This window comes from Paroedura picta, chromosome 11 (genome assembly GCF_049243985.1).
Source record: "Paroedura picta isolate Pp20150507F chromosome 11, Ppicta_v3.0, whole genome shotgun sequence".
NCBI classification, from domain to species: Eukaryota; Metazoa; Chordata; class Lepidosauria; order Squamata; family Gekkonidae; genus Paroedura; species Paroedura picta.
This window is the reverse complement of record NC_135379.1, coordinates 18,622,327-18,644,777: the sequence shown is the minus strand read 5'-3', so window position 1 is coordinate 18,644,777 and position 22,451 is coordinate 18,622,327. Positions and strand designations below refer to the sequence as shown.

General features: G+C 43.5%; 1 protein-coding gene across 4 annotated transcripts; it reads right to left on the bottom strand.

The window, feature by feature from the left end:
- Positions 1 to 334: 334 nt before the first annotated feature.
- CROT (carnitine O-octanoyltransferase) lies at positions 335 to 22,370 on the bottom strand. 4 transcript variants are annotated; one of them, XM_077304146.1, is made up of 17 exons: positions 22,227 to 22,370; positions 18,454 to 18,577; positions 17,188 to 17,312; positions 14,024 to 14,205; positions 13,219 to 13,343; positions 10,930 to 11,038; positions 9,561 to 9,654; positions 9,346 to 9,471; positions 8,473 to 8,574; positions 8,083 to 8,166; positions 7,879 to 7,986; positions 7,040 to 7,170; positions 5,946 to 6,069; positions 3,990 to 4,068; positions 2,745 to 2,838; positions 2,477 to 2,596; positions 335 to 1,317 (listed from the first exon to the last, which is right to left on the bottom strand). In XM_077304146.1, the coding sequence occupies exons 2-17, from the start codon at positions 18,572 to 18,574 to the stop codon at positions 1,197 to 1,199; spliced, it is 1,845 nt and encodes a 614-aa protein (XP_077160261.1). In that variant the 5' UTR covers positions 18,575 to 18,577; positions 22,227 to 22,370; the 3' UTR covers positions 335 to 1,196. The 4 variants fall into 4 exon arrangements, with proteins under 4 accessions (XP_077160261.1, XP_077160259.1, XP_077160258.1 ...); XM_077304144.1 differs by having other exon boundaries at positions 22,166 to 22,337; XM_077304143.1 differs by lacking the exon at positions 22,227 to 22,370 and adding an exon at positions 21,133 to 21,905.
- Between the last annotated feature and the right edge of the window lie 81 nt (positions 22,371 to 22,451).

The following is a 22,451-nucleotide window of genomic DNA, read 5'->3' as shown; positions in this document are numbered from 1 at the left end:
CACTATATTTTTCAGATTAAGAGACACAAGAATATTCAGTGAAACATTGTGCAAGCAGCAAAAGGCAATTCCAGAGATATCATCATGCAACTTTAAATTTTAGCTAAATTTATTTATTTGTTTGACTTCAAATTAAATGTTTTTGTTTCGCTGGGGGTGTGTTTTGTTTCAAGCTGCTTGTAAGCTACTTTGGAGATTTTGTGTAGCAAAGATACTTTCTGAAAAGTATCATAGGAAGTTATCACAGGGAAGATCGTGGCTTCCTTCTGGCCTAACAAAGCAAAACGTGAATGAATGAAAGTACCTGTCGATTAATCAAGTCAACACTCATTGGTCTTCTGCAGTGGCTTTATTTCAAAGAGGAAATGACATAGTTGATACAACAGAAGTTTCTCTTCCCTTTGAGAAACCAAGGAAGACTTTAATCCTGAGAATCTTATCAAGCTATATAAAGAGCAGCAGTGGCATATGTAGCTCTTAATCACCACATTTATATTTTGTAAACTTTCAAGTATTGTTTCACTTTCTGCTATTTGTTTGGAAAGAAATAAATTTTAAAAGAAGATTTTTCAAGTCACGGAATTTTTCTCCTTTTCTATACAAAAGCCTCTATTTGCAGAGAAGCCCTTGAAGGAAAACAATTTCACCGCGTAAAATGGAAGACAGCAGCTACATTAGATATAAAACAAAAATCCTAAGGATTCCATTATCTTGATTACTTCAGAAGCTAGAAGTTATAAAAGCCATGATCAACATACCATTTAGAAAGGCACCACCACCCACTCTCTCCGGGATGAGCATACAAGGGTCCAGCATCCATGCATTAATATAAACTATGATAATTTGAGTAGTATCTTCTTCTACTCCCTATCCCTAGGAAGGTTATAAAAACCAGTTAGCCTAAACTGTTTTCTAAGCTACCACAGGTTCTATCATGTTTGCATTGCTGAGACACAATTAATGTTGCATAGATTCTAACGCCAAGTTTTTGCATTGTTGTTGCAAATGTATTCAAAGGAAGTTGCATTGTTATTGCAGTAAATCTCATTTTTAAAAGGCTTTGCTTTATTGCTGCCTACAGTCTATGCTAAACTATCATTGTGCCCAATTACAGCACTCTGCTTGGCAAGGCTTTCTGTCTGCAAGTGCTTGGTATAATGCACAATGGAATAAAGGCACGTAGTTCAGTATCTTCTCTACAGCTGGGCTGTGGCCATTAACTGGATAACGTCCTGAAAAGACTGGAACAGGCTCTTACACAGTTTTTCTGCATCTGTATCCGAGCATGAATTCCAGGCACTGCAAGTCACAACAAGCCTGTGAGTGAAAAGGTAGAACACAACTTTTCAGATGAATGAAACCAGTAGGAATAATGCTGGATGCTACAGAATTCCTCAGTAACAAGAATTTTAAACATAACCTACAAAGCATACAATTAAATACACTTTAATGTGCAAAGAAGTTTCGTTTGGCAGCCTGTACGCGTGTGAAGTGGCTGATTACAGTTGAAAATGAGCCACTCTGTGGCAAAGCACAACTGGAGCCGAAAACTCCTAATTCAAACTCAGTGAATCCCATTCACTGCCTCCACTCTTTTGAAAGCCAGCTGTCAAATCGCACAGCCATGTCCAGGGACACAGCGCTAAAGCCACATTTTAAAAATCCCCATGGAAATACTAGGGATTGCCAAGGGCTTCAGTTTGCTATTCATTTAGCTCCACTTTTCTCCCCAAGCAGCTTACACCAGTCTCTTCTCCTCCATATTATTCTCGCAATTACTCTGTGAGGTCATTCACACCGAGTGCGTCCGATTGGCCCAAGGTCACCTGGCAAGATTCCGAGGCATCAGTGGGGATTCTAACCTGGCTCTCCCAGTTCCTAGTCTGGGCTCTAACCAGTATACCACACTGGCTCTCAATTCAAAGCATGGCAGTAATACTTTATCACAGTTTACTTGTTTTAGCAGGGGAGGAACTGACCTAGCTACCTTGTGTTCTAAATGAGAGACTCTTCGATTGCAAAACCATCTCAACTGCCTCCAGGCATGTACAGTAGCATTTAATCTGTAAATTACCATGGCCAATGTCTTCAAGTATTCTGTCCTCCTTTCTTTAATTTCTCATTTGCTAGCCATATTTAGTAAAGTTGTTGGCATTCCCTTCCCATCCTTAATCAAGCATGCTGATTGACAGTAGCTGGTTTTCTTTTAATCCCTCTTTCCCTGCTCCACTGTATCTTCCTAATCAAATGAGTGCCATTTTCACCTCCCACCTTTGGCATTACTTTGTCCTTCTCAGCAGTCCATCCATCCTCTTTGCATGCTTTCCACAGCAGTCAGCCAAGAATTGACGGCAAGAACTTGTGTTTCTATACTGAAATGCAATAGGGGCTTACCTCTGCCCCAGAATGCCAACACCCACATGGGAAACTTTGATAGCCAGTTTCAGATTTCCTGTGGAAGAATGCTGTTCCTTACCTGTCATCTCTAATTCTGTAGAAGAAGCCGTAGCCATGGTGCACCATGGGAACCACTGCTCCTCCCACCCTTGTGTAGCCAACCAGGCTAGTGGACAGCACAAAGTTTCCGCCGCCTCCACTGCAATGGAAACAAAATTACTGCAAACAAATTGTGCCAGTCCCGAGGCAGAACAAAACACAAAACATCTTTTTCGCCAGAGATAGATGTATTTTAGCCATCGGAAAGCTCAATGGTGATATATCTAATATTACAAAACTGTAAATACCTTCTGCTGAAAGCAGGATCCAAGAAAATTTCTGGCACAGGAAGGCACTGATCTTTGGCCGTAAGGAGGAGGCCCAAGAGATGGCGGTCGAATCCTGTCAGAGGAATAGAAATCCCCAGTGTTTTAAGGCTGCTCCACACAGTTCATTTCCTCCTTGGCTTCCAGGTCACAGTGCCTGGTCTTACAGTGACCTTTCAACCCAAAGCCATGCTGCAATAGTCCTGTTTCAGGCTCTCCCCAGCCAGCCAGCCTCAAAACACACTTTCCCAAACCTGCTTGACTCCCATCATTTACTCGCACCGATCCATACAGCATGGTGCTCATTTTTCTGCACTGCAAAGGTCTTGCCCACAAATCTTCTATGGTCGCCCCTCGTGAATAACTCTTTACATGACTGGTTTTTTAATGCTTTTTAAAAAAAAATGGGATTGTTTTAGCATTGTAAAAGTTATTCCAAATTTCAATTTTTAATAAGGCTCTTATGGCACATGCGTGAAAGGGAAAACAACTGGCCATCACAACAGCTATGCCATCCACACCCCTAAGAGCCAACTCCAAATCATCGAGGAGCACAAGTGGAAAGATAAATTCAGAAAAAAAGAGAAAGTTCACAGAAGTTTCCCTGCATAGAAGCTTCATCCCCAAACATGCTTTTGCAGGCAATAAAAGCAAAGAGAAGCCTTGGCGTGGTGTCTCTTCCTTGTGATTAGTCTCAATGGCCAGCTCCAGGCTGTGAGAAGCCTAGAAGGGAAGGGGCAGCAGGGAGGTGCTTTCGTGTGGTGGGGCCTGCTGCCTCCCTGGCATGGGACTGGTCTGCTAACAGTAGGAGAGCACATTCAGCCGCTGCAGGCAGAGTTCTGGATTCCCCCACCTTCACTCCTCAAAGTGATATGCATGCAGCACTGGGATTGATAACTGCTTTTTCTCCTTCCCTCCATGCCCCGGTGCCTTAAATGTTTATCTGAACCAATGTTGGATGCTTTGTGTTTTAAAAATGCTTTTCAGAAAGCAATTTTTACTCTTGAAAAAGCTTATCTGAGAATGAGGAAGGATGACCTGGTGACTGGCAGAAGTGGTGGCCTTTTAGCACTGATCCTGACCTGGTGACAAGTGCTGTTTGACTAAAACAGCAGGCCCATTGTTAAAACTGCATACACCTGAACAGACCTTTAGCAGCTCAGCTTAGCAGGGTGTCCTAGGAAAGGGGTAGGGTAGGGAACACACAAAGCAACAAAAACAGCATACCTTTTCCATTCTCACACTCTTTCATCAGTTTGTTGTGCTTTGAAACAGCCTTCTGTAGAAGCTGGTATCGTTGGCCAGGCTGTGTAAATGAAGAAAAAGCAAAAACATTTCAACTGAGGATAGCCAGGAGTACAGACCTGTGACTCCTTTGCTCCAAACTAACTCGGTACATCCCTATCCTTTCCTCAAAGACATTTCAGATCTCCCACATCAAGGTGAAATGAAAACTTCATAGTAGACACAATTCACAATAATAGGATTGCCAGAAAAAGTCATGTGCACACACAAAAAAAAATTCATACCGATTCAGCCCTAACCAATTTGGGCCAAAATTGCACGAATGACCCTTCACTTTTTCACTTTTAGCTGAATCAAAGTTTCAAGGTTGTTTTCTGTGCACATGCTTCCCTCCCCTTCCCAGGCTGTGGGGAGCATATAAATATATATAATATTTATTATATAGTGAACATATATAACATTTAAAACATTAGGAACCTGAATATCAGACTGTATAATTCACAACCATTCCTAGTGGATGAGTATGTCCCACGAACCACATGAAATTAGTCACATTTCGGCCTCTACAGCCTTCCTCAGTGAGTTCTTTCTCACGATGGCCATGGGTTCCTCCTCATGATGCCTGCATTCAATCCGGTATGGAATCTTCAATAGCTTTGGATGTGTGTAACATCTCAACCAGTAGACAGAGTGGCCTTACATATTAAAAACTCTTTGCCCAACCACACATCATAGAAGAGAACAAAACTTGGGTGTTAAAAGTATATAATACACTCTGTTTTATATATCGAATGTATTTTTGAACACCGATGAATGCTGTAGAGGCCAAAACGCATCTAGTTTCATTCACACCCCATATGTGCATGCTATATAATAAGTATTTAATTATTAAATATTATTAAAATGTTTAATTTGTTTTTTTTTACTCTGATTTTCTTGACAAAATCAGAGTATTCTGGGCAGAGTTTGCTTCCCCTCTTTTGTTGTGAGCCTATTACACCTGCCCCACCACATTTTATATGGGAAAAAGCAATGGGATGAAATTGCTGCCCTTGCCAGCATGGTAATGGTAGTCCATGGACATTTGGAGAGGCACGGTCTAGCCACCCTGGCATATAGCATGTGAAAAATACCCATCCATAAAACAATCAAAGCCAACCTCTCTCTCAAGGGAAGACTTCTGGACTATCTGCAGTTAGTAGCCAACGACAGCACATTTGACGCAATGAAACAGATACCAGTGTGTGTGGGGGGAACACTATAAAAATGACAGGGCAGCAAAACTGAAGTTGCTGAACTCTATGGGTTGCAAGCTAGCTCTGGAAAGGGCCAAGCTCATTGCTTCATGCTGCAGTGAGGGAACGGCAAGAAGTGCACTACAGGATTCTTGCAGCATTGTCTCATCCCTAACAGTGAGGGAATACAGAGATCAAATGCCCTCAAGACAGGGAATTAAAGAAACTTCAGAAAGAGGGCAAACAAAAGAAACAATACAGTGCTCTGCTTCAGTCCAGTTCCTAGTCTCTACTGCTATCACAACTTCCTGTATCGCTACCCTACTTAAAAACAAGGCAGAATTCAGGTAACGTGGAACAAAATATCTGTGCTATTAGAAAAGGGGTTTAGACATCCTATGAGCAAGGAACTTAGCCTCTTGTCTAAAAAACGAATTCTGGCAGGCCATGCATGTTACTGAAGTAATACTTTAGCACCTGTGCTCTCCACATTGCTATAAAGCCAGTCAAGGGTACATACAAAAAGGAGGATTTAAGTCAGGCTCCCTTGGTAATTGCATCTCCCACTAAAATTTAAAACTTACTACATTCATAGTTGAAGGCAGCTCTGTTTCTGCATGATATCTGCACTTCATATTAACAATCAGCAAGCTGTTGGGGATCTTAGAATCTATTTAGCTACAAACATATTATTGATACTTACGGTACTCTCTGGATCTAGCATGGATTTACACCATTCAACTGCTTCCACGGTGCAAGGTCTCATAGTTTCTGTCCGGCCGTGGTAGAAGCGTCTAGTCATAGCGGTTTCATAGCAGGATGCTGGGCTACAAAATGATAAAAGGAAAGGTGTCTCTCTGCCCCTGAAAAGGAGGCCGGTGCTCTACTCTTGAGGGCATTATGCTTAATCATGGTGCAGAGAAGTTTTGTTCACAGACATCTGAAAAAAGGAGACCCCCCCACCAGCAAAATAAAGGCTCCTATTTAGTTCTTGTTAATATAGGAAAAATAAGCATTTCCTATTCATTTTCAAGGGCAAGAAGACTGGAAGTATATGAGCAGCTACTTAGCAGCAGGTGAACATTACACTTTTGCCCTGCTCTTCCTCTGAAGAGCTCAGAGTCGTCTCTGCCTGTTTTAACCTTGTGGTAATCTTTTGAGGTAGCTGAGGCTAAGAGCTAGAGCCTGGCCTAATTGAACCCCGGGTAGGTCAGTAGCAGAGAATCTGAATCCAGCTTCTCAGGTATGCATAAACTCCTGGGAGGCTGGCCACAAATGTCACGCCCTGCCACTGGTCAGGTGCATTTAATCACAAGCAGGGAGGGGTTAAGGTTCTCCTTACAATTTGTGGGGACATTACAATCACCATCTGCTAGAAACTATTATATGATGCATGTTCAAAGGCATTCAGCGTTGGAGGATTTTATAGCTGATGAAAATGGGAGAGCAAGGCAAGATATGAGGAGGCTTTAGACAAGGAAGGAATCTGAAATGAAGAAGACCCTATTATTCCATTATCAATGCAGTCCTAAGCACAGTTAGATCCTTCTAAGCCCATTGACTTGTGGGTAGACTTATTGCTCTCAGGTCACAGCTGACTGCTGGTGACCCTCTAGGGGTTTTCAAGGCAAGAGACATTAAGAGGTGATTTGCTGTTTCCTGTCTCTACGAAACAATGCTGGTATTCCTTGCTAGAGGCTATTCTGTCTGAGCTATCCAATTCTGCCTAGGATCACACTGTATATGCATCTGGTCTTGTATGCTCACGATTTGCCCAGGTAATAAACTTTTTCTTACTGTCCGTGAAGCTTAAAATAGGCCAGCTGGAGAGCAAGCTGAACAAATGTATCAGGATGAAGCTTCTGCTTCTTGATTAGTGATTTGCCAAAGGATGTGAAGGCATAATTCACGAGCTGGATGTCAGATACCTGAAAAGGAAAACCGTGTTACCACAGGGAAAGTGGGGAAAATCTATGACAGCCTCCGCACAAAGCAGAACATCCAAGACGCTAGTCTACTTTTTTAGTTTATGTAAAATAATTGGATTGGGCAAGAAATCAATTATTGATCTCAATCTCAATGGCTTACTCAGCCATGCTTTCAAAGAGTTTTCAAACTGTTTTAGAAATAATATAGCGCTGCTTGCCAACATTTTTGTGCTGTGCTGACTAGCAAAAGCATTTCAGTGTCATATTTTTAAAAAATTAGGGTCCTTTCCCTAAAGGATAAAGCACCTCTCTTTCAGGGTTAGGAAGACAACTGTTTTGCTTTCTTTCTCTGGAACTGGGCACAAACAACTACAACCGGAGTGTGGGTGTGGGGGTGTGGAAGCACCCCTCCTGACAGTCTGCTCTTTCTGCCTTGCTCCCAAATTAAATACAGACATGCTGGTGGTCTATTTTTCACGACTAATGTAATTTTTTTCCATGTCAGTTTTTCCTTCGCTTCATTTATAGCATGATAAAATTAGGGGGGAATATCACTTATTAAAATTGTTAGAAGAGGCACAGAGGTCTGTACAGCTGAATCTGATCCATTCCCAATACCCCAAATATCTATAAGAGAACAGACAATACAGACATGCTGAATGTAAAGACGCTGTCATTGTTCATAGAAAAGATACACAAAGAGCATACCTGTTTGTAATACTGCTCTTTTGCATAAGCAATATTACTTAGCATTTTCTGATCCAAGTTGAAAACAAGTTCCTCAGGCCAAGGAATATCCCGCACTTTGTCGGATCCCTGTTTTCCATTTTAAAGGAGGAAAAAAACACACCTGTACTTATTTCCACAGAACAGGGAACATTAACTGAATGAGAATTAGCAATTTTTACATACCTTCCACCGTCCCTCGGATTCAATGATCTTGTTATCAATGTATGAACAGAGCACCACTACAACCATGGCATCAAAAGGAGCATGCTGGAACATAAGCAACACAGAAATAATTGGGTTAAAGTTCCATCTTCTTTGGGAAGATGCCGTTCTGCCAGTTTCTTTAATTATATTGTCCCTTGTTAACTCCCTAACCAACAAGTCCTCAAACTGCAGCTTGCTATGATGCCTGCACACTGCACACAACTATTTTCACTTATATAACAATCTGAATTTGAAAATAAATTGCTATTCATTCATCTCCTCAAATTTTAAAAATCCCTTGGCAAGTATTTTTTAGAAATAGAAAGGATCTTGCTGGCATCACACAACAACAACAACGACAGCACTTACATCACAGAGAGAGCCCTGTATTCCATTTGAGAATGTAATCAAGTTATAGGATTTGTCTCCCCAGCGTACAGTTGGATTTCCTGCGAGTGCCAACTTGGTGACCTAAGTGAAGAAGTGACATTAGAAATTTTGAGAGAAGAATCTGCCACATAGCTCAGGAATATGTTAGCAGAAAAATTAAAGTATATAGTTCTGGAGGAGGATGAACAGGGCACGCTTCTTCAACTCTCATGTACATTTTACAGGGAAAGTGTGCACAAATGGTATTTTTCACCTGAATACCCTATACTTCCTCCCTTCTCACTTGCTCTCTGTTGAACACTGTTGTTTGCATTACCTGGACTAGACTGAGAAGAGGAAGATGTAATGAACAGGCATTACAGCAATGGGCTTGATAGCTTTTGATCTTTGCCACACTTATAATGATGCACACTAGTAGGTGGTGTGAAAGCAATTAAATAGCTTTATACCACCCGTAGAGCTGCCTGAAGTTGCATGTATTACAATCAACGGAATGTAAATACTTCCTTAACTTAATATAGGTGCACAGAATACCACTGAAGCATCTGAGCCAGCTCGGTGTGGTGATTAAGAGCGATTGGCTACTAATCAGGTGAGGCAGGTTTGATTCCCCACGCCTCCTCCACACGCAGCCAGCTGGGTGACCTTGGGCTCGTCAGCTGTTCTGACAGAGCAGTAATAGGTGATGTTCTCTCAGCCTCACCTACCTTGCAGGGCGCCTGCTGTGGGGAGAGGAAAGGGATGGTGATTGTAAGCTGCTTCAAGACTCCTTTTGGTAGAGAAAAGCAGCATACAAGAACTAACTTTTCTTCTTCATTGGGCAGAGAAAGGTAACTGTTGTTCTATATCTACCTGTGTATAATCTTCAGGTGTAGCCTGAGGACTTGCTTTATCCAGACAGACGACAAACACGCTGCTCTGTATTTTTTCCAAAAGGGACAGGTTTCTTGGATCCAGGTTAATAAGATAGTCACGTATCTAGAAGACAAGTCAACCATTGACTAAGCAATAAAACTCATGCACCTTCATCCCCTATGCCCCCTGGAAAAGCAATGAAGTCTGCTAACCTGTGCCCACCGGGTTCTCTCCTCAGAGGTTAAGGCAGCTAGTCCTGGCCCCTCTGGTTCATTGTAGCACCTCTTTTGGATGTAAGTAAGTTGCCTTGAAGGATTAAGAAACACATAATCAACTGAAGATAGTGAGCAGTTCCCACCACCTCAAAAGTGCCAATCCTGTCAGGAATATATGCTAGCCTGATGGCTTGACTACAGGACTGCTGTTGCCATTTTGTTGGCTCCCCCCACCCCAGTGGCAACTGAGACCTTCAATTCTCTTCCAGCCAGACAAGATGCAGGTGAAGTACAAAAGCTTGCATGCCTTTCCTTATTTCCTGATATTTCCAGGATGCAGGGACTCCCTCTTGGTCACCTTTGGTTAATCAGGAAGCCTTCTCACCTGGATCCTCCTTTCTGGCTCAGGACAGAAACAATCATTTCTTCTTGTTCAAGCCATAGCACTATAACTGGTCAGAATCAACCCCAACATGTACATTACACCCTAATATAGCTAACAAAACATTCCCATTTCTGGCGCATGACATGCCTCAGCCTGTCCACTTTTCCTCCTTCTACTGGTACTATCTTCCAAACTGGATGTATGGCTGTCTAGACATTGGAGACTCTTGCCTGAAACTATGTCTGGAATGAACAAAATTATTTCACCCTCTTGCTTCACCTCTTTTGTTCCCTTGCTCCTCAAGTAACACATGCTGCAGTGTGTTTGTGTATACACACGTACCTTTGGGATATATGCCTCTTAATGGAGGCACTTCGGTATTCAGTACTGTTGCTGCATGCTAGTGATTCCCCTCAACAAAATTCTCTCTGATTACATCATATTGAAAGTTATTCTTCCATATTTGTTTCCAGGCACATTGTCACTTTTGTCAAAGTTCCCTCAACTGCCACTTAGAACCTAAGCCAACTACTCTTCAAGGTGGAAGGAAAGTTCTCTTCCTTACAGTCAGACTATGATGGTTTGAGCTTACTATATTGGAAAGTCAGTCCATTCACAAAGACACGTGGCAAAGACCTAATGCAGAAGGACTTAATGTTTTGTAGAACAATTGTAATTTTTCCCCCACCTTTCTTCCAACCACTGCTGCTGTACAGACATTATTCGCTTCAGTGGGTGTCAACTCTACCATCTGTCTTACAAAGGCTCCTTCAATGGACACAAAGACCTTCTGGGAGTGCAGAATCCTATTCAGGCCTATTATCTGAGGCTTACTTCCAGGAAAGTGTTGTTAGGATTGTACTCTAAAGGATGTAGTCAGAATATTAGGCAGCTATGAGTAGCCCCTGCTGTAAGCTACATATAAACAAACTAAAATGTGTTACTTGGTACAGATTTTAATAACATTTATCATAAATATACCTGACAATCTCTGGTTGGTTTAATATATGGCCATCATACACAGCATCAAATGCAAAAATTCGACCTTGACATAACACGACCAGATGAGATGGGCATTCTCCTTCACGCTCTGGAAGGACATGAAACAACATAGGAACATGACCCCTTTGTACAGTTGGTCATATAGTCATTCTGGAATGCCAGTGAATTATAATACAATAACTTTATTTTTTATAACCCGCCCTTCCTGGTTGGCTCAGGGTGGGTAACAACAAGGCATATACAATCATAAAGCTACACTGATAAACAGTTACTGAACATTTTAAATTAAAATATATTAATTAAATTCTATTATTAAACCACCTCCATTAAACTTTGTAAAGCGGAACTCCATTTCTACTGGGTGGTTTGTGTTTCGTGGATGGAGCATTGTTGTTCTGTGAGCAGGAAGGCCAGCGTTTTCTCAGAGTTCATTTCCTGGCCTCAGCCATAGACCTGGAGGTACTGCTCTGCCTTGCAGGCCCTCTGGAACTGCTGAAGGTCCCGGAGGGCCCTGATCTCATAAGGGAGAGTGCTCCACCAGGTTGTAGTGAGGAATAAAAAAGCCTTTGGCTCTAGTGTCAAGGCCAGTTTCATTTCTTTTGGGCCTGGGCAAGTGTTGATGGCTGGGTCTTAGTGCTCTGTGGGGGGAGGGGGGATAGAGCAGAAGAAGCAGTCCCCCCCCCCCCATCAGGTATTAAACACAACAAAGTCTTCAGGGAAATGCTCCTCATGGCTCCACTCAGCACATAAATGTGGCAGTGCCCTTGGTTGGAAGTGTGATCGATGCTGATGGGGGTGGGTACTGTGCCTTCACTGGATGATGACTGCACTCTCCTGGGAAGACTGAGGCCAGCGGTTTGGGCAGTGTTTTTGCATGGTAAAACAGCCACTGTAAGGAGAGGTGCCTTTAACAAATTCCAACTGGGCTGCCATCGGCATCCCTTCTTAGTGAGATGGAATATGTCTACACTTACGCCATTACGACATCTATTAGTATCAAAGCCCATTTTAAAAACGGGCTTTGAAAGGGGTCCAATGGGTAAGGGAAAGCCCTTCCGCCGGCATCCCGTTGGGTCCCAAAGCCCTCTTGCTGCCTCGTGGGCCAATGGGCTATGGAAAGGCCACCCCCGCTGGCTCCTCCCCTGCGCCAGCATCCCGTTGGGTCTTTCGTGCCCTTTCCCAGGGGTTGTGGCTGTGGCCATGGACACAGCGACAGTGATGAGGCTGTACGGAGGCCAGTGCTGCAAGAGTGGCAGCGGCGGCCTGGTGCTGGCCTCCTCCACGCCACCTTGGAGCTCACTGAAGCTGCATGGAGGCCAGTGCCATAGGAAAGCCAGCATGACGCTGGCCTTCTCCGCGCCTCCTTGGAGCTCACCGAGGCAGCGCGGAGGCCAGCGTCACAGAAATGGCAGCATGGCGCTGGCTTCCTCCATGCCGCCTCGGAGCTCACTGAGGCAGCACAGAGGAGGCCAGCACCATGGCAAGCAGGAGCGGCAGCAGCATGTGCCACTGCATACGCATGTGCTCCCGCCCCTGTTATAGGGGTTGCAGCACTAGGGAAGTTGAGAAATGCTGGATTAGAAGACATTTGAAGACAGGCATTTGCAACCGTCAATTTAATATGGCCAGTGTTAAAGATGACATTTGCACAAATATGTTCATTTCAGCCATAAGTAGTTGCCAGGGTATTTTATATCTATTGCCATCTTAAATTACTTTTCATGTTAAGATACCCCAAATATATAATCCTTATCCATTGTTCCTCTATATGTTTGTGAAACAGCCTGGGGGGTGAAACGTGTCCGGCTGTCCAAGTTGGAATAGGGCCAATCAGCCCTGCCCCTGCAGCTCCCGCCCTCCGTGCCTGGACTCCGTCCCTGGACTTTGCAGCTAGTACTAGTAATAACAACAATAAGCAAATGTCACAGACTTTAATATGAAAACTTTGGTAATCAATGTCATCTACAAAAGTCCAGCTTCTAACCATACATAAAACCTTTCTAAAGTATTTTTTGAACAAAAAGTGCATTTCTGTGATAATGTAGCAGGAGGTACATCAACTCCTGGCATGATTTCTCTCATAATAACTGCCTCAGTACAAGGCATCAGATCAATTTATTTACCTCTCTGAATTCCCATTGTAAGCTAGGCTTGCAGATATGCTATCAATTAAATCAAAAGAAAAAGTTTGACTACTATTTATCCTGCTAACTAAAAAAACAATTAAAAAAAAATCTCAGTTCATCTAGAAAAGTTTTCCTCGTTTACCTGTCCTGAAATAATTGACAAGGGAGTCTTGAGTAATTCCTGGAATCTTGCATGTGCAAAACAACATTCGGAATTGATTCATGTCCAGAGGCATATTACCAGATTTATGTACATGCAATTTTTCCCTGCAGCAAACAAAAGTATAGGAGACACTAAGTGTTCATTGAAAGCCATATCTGGTATCAGGAAAAATTCTCCTCCCCCGCCCCTCCCAATGAAACTGGAGAGTGTTTCTGGACATTTATTGCTTGACTGTTTTACTTGTGACATGAATTATTTGCTGGAGTCAGCCAAAGGTATCTTTTTTCAGAAAATGATGGTGAGATAGCCTTTGTTTAGGGCTACATCAGTGTGAGGACACAAACTATGCCCGACACGACAGCAGCGGCAGCAAACAGGGCAAGAACAGGCATCCACGGACCCTGTTCCCTGGCTGTTCACTGCTCCCCCACTCCTCCCCCTTTTCATGTGGTTCCTCTGCAAAGACAGGCACGATGGTCATTTCAGCAGGACCTCCTGCAACCCAGAACCCACTTTTCCCCTCCTGAACCATGCTGCAATGTTACAACAGGCCTCAGCAAGGAACGTCCAAAAAGATGTTTTACAGGGTTGAAAAGAGAATGTGGAACTTACCTCCCCCCTACCCCATGGTTGCTACAGGGGGAGCATCCAGATGGACATGCCACCTGCAGCCACCACACAGTTCCTCACTTACTTCAGAAAAGGCAAGGTTTACATTTTCCCTAAAGTTAAGGCACAATACAAGAGCCTGAGAAGTAGAAGAGGATGATTTTAAATGTCTTACGTTCTCAATAGCTCCCAGAATTTCAAAGTATACCATGTACTTAGGCTTCCTCTTTCAATCTGAGTCCCTTCCTTCACTGGCCAGTAGTGTTCAAGGTAGGGGCCTGGACCTCCAAAATTATGAAAGATTTGTGTTGGTATACGGGCCTCAAGATAGGCCACATTCAGCCACCATTCCTCCAGCTGGAAAAAAAACCCACCAGAAATTAGCATTAGAGGATTTTAACACAACATTGTTATTTATTTACTTCCATCCATAACACTCTGGGAGAAACAGCAGTGCTTCTTCACTAGGAACAGCAGGACTCAACAAGCATTGCTTCATGCCACATGCAAAAACACAGTTGAGGCCAAAAGGATTTTTAAAAGCAATTACATGCTTTTAAAAGCAATTACATTTTAGAGGAGGGAGGAGTCAAAAATCTTTTGGGACATGCTAGGGTAAATAATTGGAGCTCAGCCCATAACGAGCCTTACAGTCTCCTATTCTGCTTCACTTTGGTTACTTTTCATATAAGAGGTTTACCATCTGCTCCAATCAGCAAACTGAGCACACAGTTCTGGGGCTATTAGGTGGCAACACAATTCATGTCTGTCTGTGTCCCTTGGTTAATGTTTACAGATGTTAAACAGGACAATACTGGTCAACAAAGAGCAGGTGAACTTTAGCCATTTCTGTGTAATCTATAATCTTGAAATGCTGTGTTCTGTTCCCCTCCCATTCCCCAATTGTTGTAATTGGAACAATAACTGGTATTCCAAAGAACACTCTCCCATTTTATAGTATACTAGAGTATACTCAAAGGCCGTTCGTAAGAAAGCCGCCACCCCCAGCGGTGAGTACACCCACCAGCCCAGGGAGGGCATGGATGTGCTCTGGGGTCATGGGAAAGCCATCCCCGGTCCACTCTCCCCAGCCCCCCAACCCCCCACATTGGCCTGGCCTTCCCCCCAGGCAAGAAGCACACCCGCAGCTCACCGAATTGGCTAGAACTCTTGTCTGTTCTGGTGAGGTCCCAATTTTAAGGCGCTTCGCACCTTCCAATTGGGTCCACTCTCCGCCCACTTAGCCCTTAGCCTTTTATTTATACAGCGACAGTTGTATAAAGATATCAACATATACTTTGTTACTTGATGTTGGAATTTCCACAAACCACCAAGCGAAACTGCACTGCAAAAGTAAACAATGTCCATCACTTGCAGTCTTGTGACCATCATGTTAATCCAAATTGGTCTTTTATATATAAATTTAGAGTGAAAAGCAGGTATTGCTCTCTGTCTCATCAGTAATGTAGCTCTTGATTTTGCTGCAATCTATCGAGCCCTCTTCTACCAATGTACATTTCACAGGAGGGAAATGCACATCTATTTCAAGCATGAACTATGTCTGAATACCAGAGGTCTCAACTTTTGGAAGATCACAAGAAGTCCAAATAATGTTTTCAACCCCTCCCTGACAAAGAATTCTGAAGAACTCAAAAGCTTGCATACTATAAAGAGGATGACATGGATTTTGTTTTTGGATCTTCCTGTGTTATTCCAGTTTAAGCCCAATGATTTCACCAGAGCGCACTGCGAATATCCCTGAAGAATCACTGAATACATGCAGGAAGCTGACTACTTTAAAAAGCAGTGAGGAGGTGACTTCGATAAAGGGAGGTCAAGTTGTCTTATCTATCTTTTAACATCTTTATTCTATCCTTCATCCAAGAAGCTCAATGTGCGTGTACATGTCCTCACCCCCGCCATTTAACCTCCAAACAACCTCAGCAAAGGACTGCCTCATAGTCAACGAGTGAACTTACCAGTTACCAGGTTGAGCATGTTTGGGACAATTTGGAAAGTTTATCTTCACATTTTCCCCTTGTGCGCTGGCAGGATAGCTTCCTAATGCCACAATCCTATAATACAGTTCCTCATGCTGTGGTGACACTCAACCATAGAATTATGCAAGTGTTCTTTCACAGAAATTAAACCAAAATTGGCCAATGGCATGAAGATCCTTTGTTCATGATTGTATATAAATTGGTTCTTTTCCGGGGTTTCTCAGTTCAGTTCTGCCTCTTGTCTTGCTGAGCTGTGCCACCACCTGGAGCACCTGGCGGGAGACTGTGCTGCACTGGAGGCGCTGCTGGAAAGGCTGGTGGGCGAACACAGGCGCCTTCAGGAGGAGCGGAACAGTGGCAGCGCCCCCAGCCAAGCTGCTTACTCTGCCACAACCCTGTGAAAGGGTCATTCGACCCCCAAAGGGGTCCCGACCCCCAGGTTGAGAACCACTGCTCTATAGCCTCTGCCTCCAAAATCCTTAAAAATCTATTCTCCCTTCATTCTGTTGTCCAAATGATAATAGAACTGCCATTATTTATTTTCCACTGTGCTCCAGGGGGCAGAACTCCCCATCCCTCAACTTTCTTCCATTACAGTATCAGTAACGAAATACACAATGACAACAAAACTCTCTTTCTACCCCTTGAATGCATGGGGAAAACATCAGGGTAACAGAGATTAATATTTGCCATAGAAAATGTATCAGTTGGCCAAAGAAAAGGTGGTAAAATGATCTGTTGGGGATATGTATGCATGGTATGACAAGTATATGCCCTCCTCCCAATCAGTTAACTTCATATCACTTCAGGACATATACTTGGCAATACACCTCAGTGGGACTGCCTCCAATTAGCAAGGAAATGAGACTACTCCTTGTTCCTGGAATCCTTTCCACCTGCTGTCCAAAAAGTCAGTGATGTGATCAGCAAGGGCAATTTGTTCAGGTTCGGAGGTTCTCACTTCTTGTTTGGAATACTTACACGGGCAGCTTCCCCATGAGGTAAATTAGCTCTGCCCCCACCCCCGCAGGTGTTTCAGTTTCCCAAAAACAGCACAGAAAGAAGGCCAGAAAATTATACTTTGCTTGTGATGACAAAATGCTGTGGGAACAGCCCTGCCTGAAACTCTCACTGCCTTCTGAAATACTATTCTAGGCATTACTTGATTCAAAAAGGCAGTAACACAAGTAAAGAACAAAGACTTGGGTCTCTTGCTTGATGGTTACTGACATTTAATCCTTGCATTAATATGTCTTTGCATAGCATTAAAGTTTGTAAAACGGTTTTATCATCATGCATTCAACGACAGGAAGAAGTCCACATTTTCCTGAAAACATACCCAGTTTCGCTGTACTTTAGCTCTTTCAAGTAATTTTTGCTGAAGCTCCTTTCCAATCCCATATTCAAAAGCTTTCACTATGCTCTCAGTTCGCTGATATTCTTCTTCATTTAGGAAAGGCTTTACTGAAAAACAGGAGGATTTTTTTTTAAGAACCTGAACATACTTACTTCAAAAGTTTCATTTATGCTTCAACAATGTTTAAAAAAATTAAACTGCTACAAGTCCCTTTAGAGAACTACTTCTTAGAAGATTATATGAAAACATCTGAACAAGTGCAGTACAGGTACATCTCAGACCCAATGCAAAACAAGTTTACTTTTAATTTTGGCTGCACTGTGAAGCCAGGATTTGGCTTTCAAATAGACAGAAAAGACAGAAAAGACAGAAAAATGCTTTAGAACAGCTGTCAGATACAACTAAGACCAAGGTGTTTATTTTCACTGCCCAGTAAATACCTGGGGGTCCCGTCCTTGGCAATAATGTACATACTTTGCCAAGTCTATGTATTATCTTTAAAACTTTAATTAACTCTGCTCTTCCCCATCAGGACGTCTCCATATTCTAACATATATAAATGACTCTAGTTAGTATTCTCTTATCTCTGTGCTAAATCCAAAGCAAGCCAAACACCATGAGTACCTTATTCCCTGGCATAGTTTTAGACTAACTCACCTGAAGGGGGATTTGCATTTCCATCCGCTACTGCTAAAAAAAAAATGTTGCCAGTTCTACCCACAGTTTTGCTGGCAGCAAAGTGGCTTTTATTTTTCTCAAAAAAATTTTGTTATGCGTTGAGAGTAGCTTATATAGGAGCATAAGCTAGGATAACCTATGAATTATCCTATCATAGTTCCAGAAAAATAGTTGTTATTATTATCCGTAGAGAAATCCTAGCAGTAGATTTGTTTAGGGTTCCATGTTAAACTAAAAGGAGTATAAACTAACACAAAGCTGAACAACATCTGAGTCCAGTGGCACCTTTAAGACCAACAAAGATTTATTCAAGGCGTGAACTTTCATGTACTTGAACTCCTACTTCACTTTTTACTATCATTTTATGTGATTTAAACACTACGGGAAAGACAACAACATTTCTGATTAGCTCTCTCCAGAAAGTCATGTACTATCACACTTCAAAGTTCCTACTGCCATCAGTAGACTATCAGTAGACTATCAGATTGACAACAAACCACCAAGTATTTCTTTTAGTAGCTTCCAACCAGTTTAGCAACTTATTATGCAATTTTTTAAAAAACAATATACCTGAGTCAAGGTATTTCTTTAAAGATTCATCGAGAGCAGGAACTGGAAGTGAAGGAAGAGTTCTCTGATAATGGAATGTACTCTCTTCAGAAGTATCAGTCACTTGGTTTTCCATATTCATAATCTACAGTAAAAAAACAAGTGTCTATTTTAAGGTCTATAACTGTATTTCCCACCCTACTATTCATGAATGTCCTGTGGCTCTAACAAACCCCACCCTAAATTAGTTACATAGGAGATCCAATAAAAGAACAAAAACCCTGGCTGCTGTACAATTGTTAGGACTAAAGAATATTTACAAAAGAATGCTGATAGTTCTCATTTTCATAGGCCCTTTCCTTGGGTTTCACTGATCACAATACAAACAGTAACTAACACTAACGCAGTATCCTCCAAGACTTTGACATAACCACATTCTGAAGATAACATTGTGAAAATAACATTCTGAAAAGCAAAGTACAAGCTATTTGAGATAAAAATCTCATTTCCACAACTTCTGCAGACCATCATTTCACTGCACAGTTAAAACAAGCTTTGTATCTTCAACCCTTTCTTCAATTCAGTCTTCTGTAAGTTTCAGATTACTTTGTCATGGCTTCCTGCAAAGGATATTGGGAACAGGGACTGATTAGGAAGTCTGTTTACGAATACGGTGTGGACATACACAGTGTAACACTTCTGCCGTGGCATTACTACATCTTTATTCATTTTTAATTATATTTTTACCCTCCCTTTTGGCAATGAGCTTAGAACAGCACGTCTGGTCCTATTCTGTGCCCTTCCCCTATCCTAACATCTCAATAATCTTGTGAAACATGGTAGGCTAGGAAGCATGACAAACACATGAGCACTCTGCTACAATCAGAAATTGAACCTGGGTCTCCTATTCACAGCCTGGCTTTCTAGCCTCTATATATGCTGATGAATATTTTGCACTGCAGTTAAACAACTGCATGTCTGATGCTATTATGAAGTACAGAATGTGTTTGGTTAGTGACAAAAGTATTTATCGGAGGGTATCCCATTCCCTGCACCCCTCCCCCCTGCTTCTCCTGGCCTCAGCTTCACTCCTTCCTACAGTCTTTACACCAGCCCTTTTACCATTGAGAAAAACTTCAGGCTTGGAGAAACCCCAGAAGTGGCACAATCGTGCAGAATATGGATGGAAACACAGCTGTGTACATTGCCTAGCAAGGGTGCCTACCCTTCCCACAACCCCTCCAGGCCCATCATTGGCCACTTTGAGAGGGGGCCACGTTAACAAGAACATATATATGTAAGTCATATCACCCAATAAATGTTCAGCAAATTTAAACATTTTCCTCCAAATTTTCCAAACTTCAAATGCATCATACCCAGAACAGCTAGCCACCAGAAGATCTTGTGGCATGGAATGAGGTTATTGGTTGAGCCAAATGGGTGGGGGTTGTTTTTCATTGTTGTTGGCTGATTTTATTGTGTTTTTATCTCTTCTTGTAAATCTCTGTGAGCCGGCAGGTCCGAGAGCGGTGGGTAATAAATCAAATAAATAAATTAAAATAAATAAATGAATGAGCAACACCCACCTATTCAGAAAACCCTTCTAGGACCATCAAGAAACCCCAGGATTTCACAGAACCCTGGTTGAAAAAGCCTGCTCTATGCCTCCCCCCCCATATTTCCCCGAAAACTGTTCACCTGGCTTTTCTTTCCCTCCTTACCTACACAATATTTCTTCCCACCCTCATGCTCTCCTCTTCATTTTTGCCATAGCAGGGCAGGGCAGGTAGAGCAGGGGGAGGCAAGCTGAAGCAGTTCCAGGTGATTATTGTCACCATGTTTCTACAAATACTATTTATTCCGAATTCTGCATTTTGTCCTACCATTTGTTTTTTTTAAATGTCAACTTGTTTTTAACAAAATGATTTTTTTCTGCAAACCTGGATTTTCATGTGTTGCAAATGTTGTGATGGGGGGGGGGGAATCAGTCCCCTAGCCATTAGCCATGAGGATATTTCTTTTTTTTTAATTGGCATGACCTCTCTATTAAGCTGCCCCCACCTTGTGATGTTTAACTTCATTCTCATGGAAATCTATGAATAAACTTAAAGCAACATCACAAGTCTTTTCCTTGCCTATCCAAGCCAGATTTGCATGCCTGGCAAATAACCATCCCCCCCCCCCCTGCTCCCAATGAGCCAGCCTACAGTCTCTATCTCCCACATAATTGAAAATCCTGATACTAAGGTCAATGTTGCTATGCCTATTTATCTGAAATGTTTACTGGCATATCTTTCTCCCAGAAAACTGGGACCCAAGAGAGATAACAATAAGGAAATCATAATAAAAACATCAAAATAACAGCCACCAATAATACACACAGTAAGGATTTGCAGTTTCCCCTCTTGTTGTACCTTTTGACACATAAGACTCTCTCATCACCAGTAAACTATTGTGCCAAAAACTCCTGGAGACAGGAATTGCCAGCAGTTACTCATCTGTGCAAGGCATTATGGCACTGAGCCACAGCATTGCTTATCACACAGAGCTCATCACTTATTCCTTATTGCATGACCAGTTTGGCTTCAGCTAAACCTATGACCTTTCTGTTTCACAGGGCTACTGGGAAACTTAGCTTTGTCCTTCATACCCTACTATGTATTACAGTTTCTTACAATTGAATTGGCATGCACCACTTACCATTACTTTAAGTTCTTCTTTTACGTTTGATGTGCGTGCGCACGCACTCCTATATTGCTTATGTGGGTGCATGTTCAATGCGCCCAGGAGTGGAAGAAAGCTGGACCCCACTTCTCAAACTTCCCTAATGACAGGTAAAGAGCCTATGCCCAATGAACCTACATGAGGCCAAGAGGGCAATCCTAAGCAGGTCAACTTAGAAGTAAAGCCCACTTTAATTAGCTGCCATGATTTTAAGGTTGCAGCCCAATTCATCTAAACTAGGACCTGCCAAAGGATCCGGAGAGCTGGCCAACCTCGAGGAGGGGCCTGGAGATTTGGAACCACAACTGCTTCCCCCTCCAAGGGTCGACCCCCAAATCTCCAGGTCTTTGGAGCTGCCTCCCCTAGGTTCAAAGCCACAGCGATCACTTCTGGGGTCCCTCTTACCCACCTCAACTCTAGCACCTCGTTCGACATCTACGACTAAGAAGGCAAATTATTAAATAGGCGAGCATTGGCTGACCCACAAATGCCCAGAGCCGAGTTTTCCACGTCTCTGACTCCAGGGCGGCCGAGCCCAGCCAGCATTTCCACCTCCCTGCGTGCTACACAACGCGAGTTAGGCGCAGCACAGAAAGTTGGGAACAGCTGAAGGAACCACCACGACCACCACTCCTGCCGGTTGCCGCGGCTTTCGCCCTTCGCAGGCGATGCTGGTCGGTTTGGTTTCCCCGGGCTGGCGAGCGTGCCTGAGGGGACAACAACTTCGCCGCGACCAAGACGCCTCGGCCTTCCTCTCTGGAAAAGGCGGCGCTTTTCGAAGACGACCCCCCCCCCTTCCGTCCCCCTTAGCGCAGGGAAAGCCACGAAGACCCCCGCGAGGGTCGCGCTGCGGCGAACTGGAAAGGCCAGCCACCCCCCCTCCCCTTTAAAAGTCAAGCGACAAGCCGAGCGAAGGAGGAGGAGGAGAGCGAAGAGTATAGCACAGCCCCCCTCCTCCCCCCCCCCGGCGACCCCAACGTCTCACAGAAACCGCCCCCCCCGGCTTTACCTCATCTCTTCCCCCTCCCGGCTTGTTGATCAGGCTGCGGGCGACCGAGCTGCAGTCTCACCCGACAGTGGCCGCGAGAGCCGCCTCTTCTTCACCTTTGTCCCACATCCGCGCCCACAGGAGGTGGGGAAAGCGCCGGCGCTCCGGCCTGGCCCCTCTGAGGCGGTGCGAAGAGCGGCGCGGCTCGCGGGCAGGCTGGGCGCGCGGCCTACCCGCAGGGGCAACCGCCGGCCCCCTGCCCCGGAGGCCGCGGAGGCCGAGGTGGCGGCGGCGGTGGCGGCTCCTC

Coding starts and splice junctions, on each gene's coding strand:
- CROT (XM_077304143.1), bottom strand. CDS start 21,204: ATGCACCCACATAAGCAATATAGGAGTGCGTGCGCACGCACATCAAAC. Junction 8,575..9,345: donor CACCTGAAGATTATACACAG/GTAGATATAGAA, acceptor TTCTTCACTTAG/GTCACCAAGTTGGCACTCGC. Junction 1,318..2,476: donor TACAGAATTAGAGATGACAG/GTAAGGAACAGC, acceptor TTTCACTCACAG/GCTTGTTGTGACTTGCAGTG.